Genomic DNA, 10,645 nt, shown 5'->3' on the forward strand with positions numbered 1-10,645 from the left:
CAGCGATCTTTAGGAGGGCGTACAGGTGACATGTCCACTTAATGGGGTTTAAAAAAAAATGTTTTTTTTTTTTTAATCAACAGGTACCTGAAAGTTAAACAGATTTGTAAATTACTTCTATTTAAAAATCTTAATCCTTCCAGTACTTATCAGATGCTGTATGCTCCACAGGAAGTTGTGTAGTTCATTCCAGTCTGACCACAGTGCTCACTGCTGCCACCTCTGTTCATGTCAAGAACTGTCCGGAGCAGGAGACAATTCCCATAGGAAACCTCTCTTGCTCTGGAAAGTTCCTCACATGGACAGAGGTGGCAGCAGAGAGCAATGTGGTCAGACTAATAACAGCAAAAATTGGCGGCTCACCTCAGCCTGACTTTCCCATCCGCTTCCGGACTAACCGGCTGTGCCACCGGTCCAATAGACAGAACTAGGAGAAGAAGTGTCCAGCGCAGGATGAGGTCAAACAAGAACTTTATAAGCGATCACATGGAGCACACAGAAACACCAACGCGTTTCGGGTCAAACTGGACCCTTAATCATGGCATAATATACCATGATTAAGGGTCCAGTTTGACCCGAAACGCGTTGGTGTTTCTGTGTGCTCCATGTGATCGCTAATAACGTTCCTGTTTGACCTCATCCTGCGCTGGACATTTCTTCTCCTAATGTGGTCAGACTGGAAAGAACTAAACAACTTCCTGTGGAGCATACAGCAGCTAAGTACTGAAAGGACTAATATATTTTATATAGATGTAATTAACAAATCTGTATAACTTCCTGCAACCAGTTGATTTGAAAAAAAGTTTGTTTCCTCAGGGAGTACCCCTTTAAAGGGGTACTGCGGTGAAAATGTATTTATTTTATCAACTGGTGCCAAAAAGTTAAACAGATTAGTAATTTACTTCTATTTAAAAACATCTTAATCCTTCCTGTACTTATTAGCTGCTGAATACTACAGTGGAAATTCTTTTTCCGTTTGAAACACAGAGCTCTCTGCTGACATCATGACCACAGTGCTCTCTGCTGACACCTCTGTCCATTTTAAGAACTGTCCAGAGTAGGAGAAAATCCCCATAGCAAACATATGCTGCTCTGGACAGTTCCTAAAATGGACAGAGATGTCAGCAGAGAGCACTGTGCTCACAATGTCAGTAGAGAGCTCTGTGTTTCAAAAAGAAAAGAATTTCCGCTGTAGTATTCAGCAGCTAATAAGTACAGGAAGGATTAAGTAATTTACAAATCTGTTTAACCAGTTGATTTAAAATAATAAAGTTTTTCACCTTTAAGACTGATCTTGAATAGGGTCCTGAGTGGTATAATCTCCGGTTGCAGTCCAGGCCTGCAATAGATTCACAAATCACCAGCATAATCCGCATGGCACCGGACATAATCCGCATGGCACCGGACATAATCCGCATGGCACCGGACATAATCCGCATGGCAACGGACATAATCTGCATGGCACCGGACATAATCCGCATGGCACCGGACATAATCCGCATGGCACCGGACATAATCCGCATGGCACCGGACATAATCCGCATGGCACCGGACATAATCCGCATGGCACCGGACATAATCCGCATGGCACCGGACATAATCCGCATGGCACCGGACATAATCCGCATGGCACAGGACTTTCCATAGATCGGCATTCCAAAAATTACTTAAAATAAAAGGTCAAGGAGATGAAGAAGAAACCCAAATAAAAGGTCATGTAGAGGTCAGACGGCGGAGGTCTCCACTTCCTGTGTCGAGCCCTTCACTGATAGGCTACCGGATATGTTGTCCGAGTCCAGCAGCTCCACGATGCTGTAAGGCGAACAGTCCTCGTGGCCCAGCTTGCTACAAAGCCACCCGCAGAAGCCCTTCTCCATGTCCTTCACCGCGCGCCACCACTCACCGAACAACCAGGAGATCTGCGTCACCGCCGTGTACGTGGCCAGAGAGAAGGACACCGCCATGATGATGATGGGGTAGAAGATGATCAGGAAGGGGCAGAAGGTGATCTTGTGCCAGAAAGTCCTCTCCTCATTGTAAACCAAGAAGATATTGTACCAAGTGATGGTCCCGTAATAGAAGGAGAGCACGAAGGACAAGACGAAGACCACCGGCAGACAGAGGACGCTCCACAGGAGGACGTGAGGACCGCGGTCAGGACCCACCGAACACGTCTTCTTCCCCTCCACCGGCTCGTCCTGTAAAGGCTCCCGAGAGCGAGTCAGTTCCTGAAGTTCCTTCTCGGTCAACGTGACATGGATGTCAACCATCTGACCCTTCTTCTTCCCACGGGTGATCGTTCCGGTTAAAGTGACATAACGGCTGTCGGGGGGCATATTCCACCCACCTGTCAGATACAACAAGTCAGATGACTCCCCAAATCTTATTATACACCTATATATGACTATCTATATAATAGTAGTTATATTCTTGTATATAGGAGGCAGTATTATAGTAGTTATATTCTTGTATATAGGAGGTAGTATTATAGTAGTTATATTCTTGTATATAGGAGCAGTATTATAGTAGTTATATTCTTGTATATAGGAACAGTATTATAGTAGTTATATTCTTGTATATAGGAGCGGTATTATAGTAGTTATATTCTTGTATATAGGAGGCAGTATTATAGTAGTTATATTCTTGTATATAGGGGCAGTATTATAGTAGTTATATTCTTGTATATAGGAGCAGTATTATAGTAGTTATATTCTTGTATATAGGAGCAGTATTATAGTAGTAATATTCTTGTATATAGGAGCGGTATTATAGTAGATATACTCTTGTATATAGGAGCGGTATTATAGTGGTTATACTCTTGTATATAGGAGCGGTATTATAGTAGTTATATTCTTGTATATAGGAGCAGTATTATATTAGTTATATTCTTGTATATGGAAGCAGTATTATAGTAGTTATATTCTTGTATATAGGAGCAGTATTATAGTAGTTATATTCCTGTATATAGGGAACAGTATTATAGTAGTTATATTCTTGTATATAGGAGCAGTATTATAGTAGTTATATTCTTGTATATAGGAGCAGTATTATAGTAGTTATATTCTTGTATATAGGAGCATTATTATAGTAGTTATATTCTTGTATATAGGAGCAGTATTATAGTAGTTATATTCCTGTATATAGGGAACAGTATTATAGTAGTTATATTCTTGTATATAGGAGCAGTATTATAGTAGTTATATTTTTGTATATAGGAGCAGTATTATAGTAGTTATATTCCTGTATATAGGAGCAGTATTATAGTAGTTATATTCTTGTATATAGGAGGCAGTATTATATTAGTTATATTCTTGTATATAGGAGCAGTATTATAGTAGTTATATTCTTGTATATAGGAGCAGTATTATAGTAGTTATATTCTTGTATATAGGAGCAATATTATAGTAGTTATATTCTTGTATATAGGAGCAGTATTATAGTAGTTATATTCTTGTATATAGGAGCAGTATTATATTAGTTATATTCTTGTATATAAGAGCAGTATTATAGTAGTTATATTCTTGTATATAGGAGCAGTATTATAGTAGTTATATTCTTGTATATAGGAGCAGTATTATAGTAGTTATATTCTTGTATATAGGAGCAGTATTATAGTAGTTATATTCTTGTATATAGGAGGCAGTATTATAGTAGTTATATTCTTGTATATAGGAGCAGTATTATAGTAGTTATATTCTTGTATATAGGGGCAGTATTATAGTAGTTATATTCTTGTATATAGGAGCAGTATTATAGTAGTTATATTCTTGTATATAGGAGCAGTATTATGGTAGTTATATTCTTGTATATAGGAGCAGTATTATAGTAGTTATATTCTTGTATATAGGAGCAGTATTATAGTAGTTATATTCTTGTATATAGGGGCAGTATTATAGTAGTTATATTCTTGTATATAGGAGCAGTATTATAGTAGTTATATTATTGTATATAGGAGCAGTATTATGGTAGTTATATTCTTGTATATAGGAGCAGTATTATAGTAGTTATATTCTTGTATATAGGAGGCAGTATTATAGTAGTTATATTCTTGTATATAGGGGCAGTATTATAGTAGTTATATTCTTGTATATAGGGGCAGTATTATAGTAGTTATATTCTTGTATATAGGGGGCAGTATTATAGTAGTTATATTCTTGTATATAGGGGGCAGTATTATAGTAGTTATATTCTTGTATATAGGGGCAGTATTATAGTGGTTATATTCTTGTATATAGGAGCAGTATTATAGTAGTTATATTCTTGTATATAGGAGCGGTATTATAGTAGATATATTCTTGTATATATGAGCGGTATTATAGTAGTTATATTCTTGTATATAGGAGCAGTATTATAGTAGTTATATTCTTGTATATAGGAACAGTATTATAGTAGTTATATTCTTGTATATAGGAGACAGTATTATAGTAGTTATATTCTTGTATATAGGAGCAGTATTATAGTAGTTATATTCTTGTATATAGGAGCAGTATTATAGTAGTTATATTCTTGTATATAGGAGCAGTATTATAGTAGTTATATTCTTGTATATAGGAGCAGTATTATAGTAGTTATTTTCTTGTATATAGGGGCAGTATTATAGTAGTTATATTCTTGTATATAGGAGCAGTATTATAGTAGTTATATTCTTGTATATAGGGGCAGTATTATAGTAGTTATATTCTTGTATATAGGACCAGTATTATAGTAGTTATATTCTTGTATATAGGGGGCAGTATTATAGTAGTTATATTCTTGTATATAGGAGCAGTATTATAGTAGTTATATTCTTGTATATAGGAGCAGTATTATAGTAGTTATATTCCTGTATATAGGAGCAGTATTATAGTAGATATATTCTTGTATATAGGAGGCAGTATTATAGTAGTTATATTCTTGTATATAGGGGGCTGTATTATAGTAGTTATATTCCAGTATATAGGAGCAGTATTAGATATAGCAGTATAGTTATTTTTCTGGTTAGAATAGGCGATAGTATAGACATGAACATGTAATCCTGCTTAGGACATAATATCTTTGCTATAGTTCTTTTCTTCATGTAATGATGAGATGCATAGACATTAGTTACCATCACTCAGGGGGGTCCCCAGAAATCTGGACCCTTCCTCCGCGCTCCTCTCCCCGGTTTCCTGATTGACGGACTCCTCCTCCAGGACCTTCTCGTTGTCAGATCGATAGACAATGATGGATTCCGGACGCGGTTCCTTCTTCTTTCTCTTCTTCCTTTCTACGGTCGCCTCTCCTGTTACCCCCTCAAAGGACACAGCGGCCGCCGCTCTGCGCAGGGTGTCTCGTAGAGGGCTGCCGGGGGCGCTCTTATATGGTTTCGGAGCCGTCTCCTCTATCCAGGCATCATTGGGGATGACCTCGTTCTGCATCTTGAGGAGCTTCTGGAGACGCTACTTATGTCAGTCATCCATGATATGTGCGGAGGTCAACCTGGGAAGAGGGAAAATCCCATTAACAGTTTATACCGCTATCTATGTGTTATCCTGCACAACGCAGGTCACCAAACTGATATGGTCCGTCCTGAACCTAAGTTTGTTCCAAGTAAAATCAGACTATAGAGCAGCGTTTCCCAACCAGGGTGCCTCCAGCTGTTGCAAAACTACAGCTCTCAGCATGCCCGGACAGCCGAAGGCTGGTTGCAGGAAGTTAAACAGATTTGTAAATTACTTCTATATAAAAAAATCTTAATCCTTCCAGTACTTAGCTGCTGTATGCTCCACAGGAAGTTATTTAGTTCGTTCCAGTCTGACCACAGTGCTCTCTGCTGCTGTAAGACAGTGGTCTCCTAATTGTCCACCAGCTGTTGCAAAACTCCAACTCCCCGCATGCTGGGAGTTGGAGTTTTGCAACTGCTGGAGGCACACTGGTCGGGAAACGCTGCTATGGAGTGTTGTGAAGACACATACAATGGTTAAAGGGGTTATCCAGGAAAAAAAAACTATATATCTCAACTGGCTCCAGAAAGTTAAACAGATTTGTAAATTACTTCTATTAAAAAAATTTTTTTATCCTTTCAGTACTTATGAGCTTCTGAAGTGGAGTTGTTCTTTTCTGTCTAAGTGCTCTCTGATGACACGTGTCTCGGGAACCGCCCAGTTTAGAAGAGGTTTGCTATGGGGATGTTCTTCTAAACTGGGCGGTTCCCGAGACACGTGTCATCAGAGAGGACTTAGACTGAAGAAAACAACTCAACTTCAGAAGCTCATAAGTACTGAAAGGATTAAGATTTTTTAATAGAAGTAATTTACAAATCTGTTTAACTTTCTGGAGCCAGTTGATATATATAAAAAAAAGTTTTTTCCTGGATAACCCCTTTAAAGTCAACATGGCCGACAGTGTTTGGCTGTCTGGGCATGCTGGAAATTGTAGTCTCGCAACAGCTGGAGGCACACCATTTGAAAAACACTGCAATAGGAAAATACAAAAAGCCGGACCCCCATGGCCATAATACCGCCACATGTCTGACACTGTAACCTTGTTTTACATTACCCGGTTACTTTGTAGCAATGATGTCATCTCCTGGATACAGACAGACACCACGTGGGGGCCGACGGGGCTCATGTACAGACCCTAATCTCATGATACCACAACGCCACCATATGACATCGTCTCCTGCCAACACAAACCCAAATTACATGGACTTGGATGGACGGGCAGCGGGAGCGGGGAGGGATTAGGTGGCGCCACATTCACACAGCAGAAAATACAATATTAGGTTTACACGGCGTAAAATATGCAGGAGCGCATCCGAAATCAGCAAAAAGAAAACGAAATAAAATAGGTGAACTCATTCATGGGACATCCTGTATATAATCTATATCAGTGGTCTTCAACCTGCGGACCTCCAGATGTTGCATAACTACAACTCCCAGCATGCCCGGACAGCCAACGAGTTGTAGTTTATTAACATCTGGAGGTCCGCAGGTTGAAGACCACTGATCTATATCTTTGTAGACACTGGGGGTCACCACTATTTATTAGAAGTGACAGTTCCCCTTTAAGGACCGTTCCGCTCCCGTATCTGGTGACCGCTCGACTATCTATAGACAATGATGAATGTAATTAGAATGTGACCATCCCAGACCCAGCCAGGACCCCCAGGCGGTGACTTTCTATGGCGGCGGCGGGGGGTGGGGGGTTTCTGTTCATTGAGATGATAAATAAGAGCACAGACCCCGAATATTCAGATGCAATGAGAGGGAATTTCCCATCTCAAGTCACAAAGACATTTTTATTATTATTTCTAGGAAGGGATGAGCTTTACTATGGAACAGGTTTTCCCAAACAGTGAGTCTCCAGCTGTTGCAAAACGACAACTCCCAGCATGTCCGGACAGCAAAAGGCTGTCCGGGCATGCTGGGAGTTGTCATCTTGCAACAGCTGGAGGCACTCTGGTTGGTAAACACTGCAACATGGCAACCAATACAGTACTGCACGGATTGTCACCCATCTTTCCCGGACTCTGATAGGTCGCAGTTATATAGTGGTCCCTATCCTGTACCTGCTGGTGACCGCTCTGGCTGTCCGGGCATGCTGGGAATTGTCGTTTTGCAACAGCTGGAGGCACTCTGGTTGGGAAACACTGCAACATGGCAACCAATACAGTACTGCACGGATTGTCACCCATCTTTCCCGGACTCTGATAGGTCGCAGTTATATAGTGGTCCCTATCCTGTACCTGCTGGTGACCGCTCTGGCTGTCCGGGCATGCTGGGAATTGTCGTTTTACAACAGCTGGAGGCACTCTGGTTGGGAAACACTGCAACATGGCTACCAATGCAGTACTGCACTGATTGTCACCCATCTTTCCCGGACTCTGATAGGTCGCAGTTATATAGTGGTCCCTATCCTGTACCTGCTGGTGACCGCTCTGGCTGTCCGGGCATGCTGGGAATTGTCGTTTTGCAACAGCTGGAGGCACTCTGGTTGGGAAACACTGCAACATGGCTACCAATACAGTACTGCACAGATTGTCACCCATCTTTCCCGGACTCTGATAGGTCGCAGTTATATAGTGGTCCCTATCCTGCACCTGCTGGTGACCGCTCTGGCTGTCTGGGGATGCTGGGAGTTGTCGTTTTGCAACAGCTGGAGGCACTCTGGTTCGGAAACACTGCAACATGGCTACCAATACAGTACTGCACAGATTGTCACCCATCTTTCCCGGACTCTGATAGGTCGCAGTTATATAGTGGTCCCTATCCTGCACCTGCTGGTGACCGCTCTATGGGGCTGTGACCTCAGACAGGAAGAGGCAAACAAACGCCCCCGCGCCATTATAAAGGCCGCGCCATCTGCTCCGCCACCATGTAACCAGGAAAATTACTTGCAAATAGAGAAGCGCGTGACTGCCCGGCGCACAAAGGGAGGAATGTGCGGAAGATGGAAAGATTTACACAGAGGAACAATCCCTGGCGGTGGCGGCTTCCTTCCCATACACAGGATATCCAGATAAACGCGCAGATGCAGGGGATGTGCGCTCCATTATACGGCCATGTGCACACGTCCTATATTATGTGCCAACTGAGCAGAGAGCCGCGCCAGTAAAGGGGATCTGCAAAACGCCATTTTAGTGGCAGAAGAAAAAAAATAAAGTATAAATATATTTTATTTGTGTTTCTAATGAATTATCAAGTCTACAGCATTTAAAGGGGTTATCCAGGAAAATTTATATATATATGAACTGGCTCCAGAAAGTTAAACAGATTTGTAAATTAAAATACATGAGAGGCGCCAATGTCCGGCACTGCTAGGGCATTATATTCGGGTGCAGGATGTAATGGGCAACTTGTATGAGAACTGTGTAGAGGTGCAAAATACTCACAGGTAAAAAACGTAGATGGGGGAGAGGGATCAACGTGGGGGAGGGGGATCGACGTGGGGGAGGGGGGTCGACGTGGGGGAGGGGGGTCGACGTGGGGGAGGGGGGTCGACGTGGGGGAGAGGGATCGACATGGGGGAGGGGATCGACGTGGGGGAGGGGATCGACGTGGGGGAGAGGGATCGACGTGGGGGAGAGGGATCGACGTGGGGGAGAGGGATCGACGTGGGGGAGGGGGATCGACGTGGGGGAGGGGGATCGACGTGGGGGAGGGGGATCGACGTGGGGGAGGGGGATCGACGTGGGGGAGGGGGATCGACGTGGGGGAGGGGGATCGACGTGGGGGAGGGGGATCGACGTGGGGGAGGGGGATCGACGTGGGGGAGGGGGATCGACGTGGGGGAGGGGGATCGACGTGGGGGAGGGGGATCGACGTGGGGGAGGGGGATCGACGTGGGGGAGGGGGATCGACGTGGGGGAGAGGGATCGACGTGGGGGAGAGGGATCGACGTGGGGGAGAGGGATCGACGTGGGGGAGAGGGATCGACGTGGGGGAGAGGGATCGACGTGGGGGAGAGGGATCGACGTGGGGGAGAGGGATCGACGTGGGGGAGAGGGATCGACGTGGGGGAGAGGGATCGACGTGGGGGAGAGGGATCGACGTGGGGGAGAGGGATCGACGTGGGGGAGAGGGATCGACGTGGGGGAGAGGGATCGACATGGGGGAGAGGGATCGACATGGGGGAGAGGGATCGACATGGGGGGGTACACAAACAGGCGCCAGATTCTGTTCCTCTCGGCTGGCAGCTTCCTCTGGCCGTGCAAGTCTGGAGACTGAACTGGTTCTTATACAGGTGAGAGGTGGTCCTAGAAATGATCCGAATCACCCACCTGCTCTGACGTGATAGGTGCGAACTCAATGGCGTTGGCTCCCACCATTGGCTGTAAATCACCATTTTGTTCAACTCATCAGAAGAACACAGTCCATACATATAAATACAACATAATTAATGGTTAAATATTCTGGTATAGAGAGAATTAGACCTATGTCTGGTAGAAATATAAATACCTTTCTATTACAACGTGAAACCCATTGGATCATACGTACTGCCGCAGCGGGCCCGTTGGGTCTGAACGAGAAAGTGGATTATGCCCCTTGTTTTTAAATATGTTGTATTTATATGTATGGACTGTGTTCTTCTGATGAGTTGAACAAAATGGTGATTTACAGCCAATGGTGGGAGCCAACGCCATTGAGTTCGCACCTATCACGTCAGAGCAGGTGGGTGGTTCGGATCATTTCTAGGTCCATCTCTCACCTGTATAAGAACCAGTTCAGTCTCCAACTTGCACGGTCAGAGGAAGCTGCCAGCTGAGAGGAACAGAATCTGGCGCCTGTTTGTGTAACCCCCCCCCCCCCCCCCCCATGTTGATCCCTCTCCCCCCATCTAAGTTTTTTACCTGTGAGTATTTTGCAATAAAAAGAAAGAAAACTAGAGAGAAGAAGGGTGAGTGCCGGTTTTTCTTCAATATCCTTGGATCGAGAAGTTTAGATTTGTAAATGACTTCTATAAAAAAAAAATCTTAATCCTTTCAGTACTTATGAGCTTCTGAAGTTAAGGTTGTTCTTTTCTGTCTAAGTGCTCTCTGATGACACCTGTCTCGGGAACTATCCAGGGTAGAAGCAAATCCCCATAGCAAACCTCTTCTAAACTGGGCGTTTCCCCGAGACAGGTGTCATCAGAGAGGATTTAGACAGAAAAGAACAACCTTAACTTTAGAAGCTCATAAGTACTG

The 10,645-nt window shown here is 43.5% G+C and overlaps 1 protein-coding gene across 5 annotated transcripts in view; it reads right to left on the bottom strand.

Moving 5' to 3' along the window:
• Window positions 1–1,137: 1,137 nt before the first annotated feature.
• The window catches only part of TMEM169 (transmembrane protein 169), an 18,890-nt gene continuing 9,382 nt past the window's right edge, over window positions 1,138–10,645 (bottom strand). For 3 of the 5 annotated variants that reach the window (XM_056537004.1, XM_056537008.1, XM_056537003.1), the window contains exons 2-3: window positions 5,087–5,457; window positions 1,138–2,347 (exon numbers count right to left, since the gene is read on the bottom strand). In XM_056537004.1, coding sequence (XP_056392979.1) covers window positions 1,725–2,347; window positions 5,087–5,396 — 933 coding nt within the window. In that variant the 5' untranslated portion in view covers window positions 5,397–5,457 and the 3' untranslated portion in view covers window positions 1,138–1,724. Of the gene's footprint in view, window positions 2,348–5,086; window positions 5,458–8,353; window positions 8,582–10,645 lie in introns of all 5 variants that reach the window. The other 2 variants (XM_056537006.1, XM_056537005.1) reach the window with 2 other exon arrangements.

This window comes from Hyla sarda, chromosome 8 (assembly GCF_029499605.1).
Source record: "Hyla sarda isolate aHylSar1 chromosome 8, aHylSar1.hap1, whole genome shotgun sequence".
Lineage (NCBI taxonomy): Eukaryota > Metazoa > Chordata > Amphibia > Anura > Hylidae > Hyla > Hyla sarda.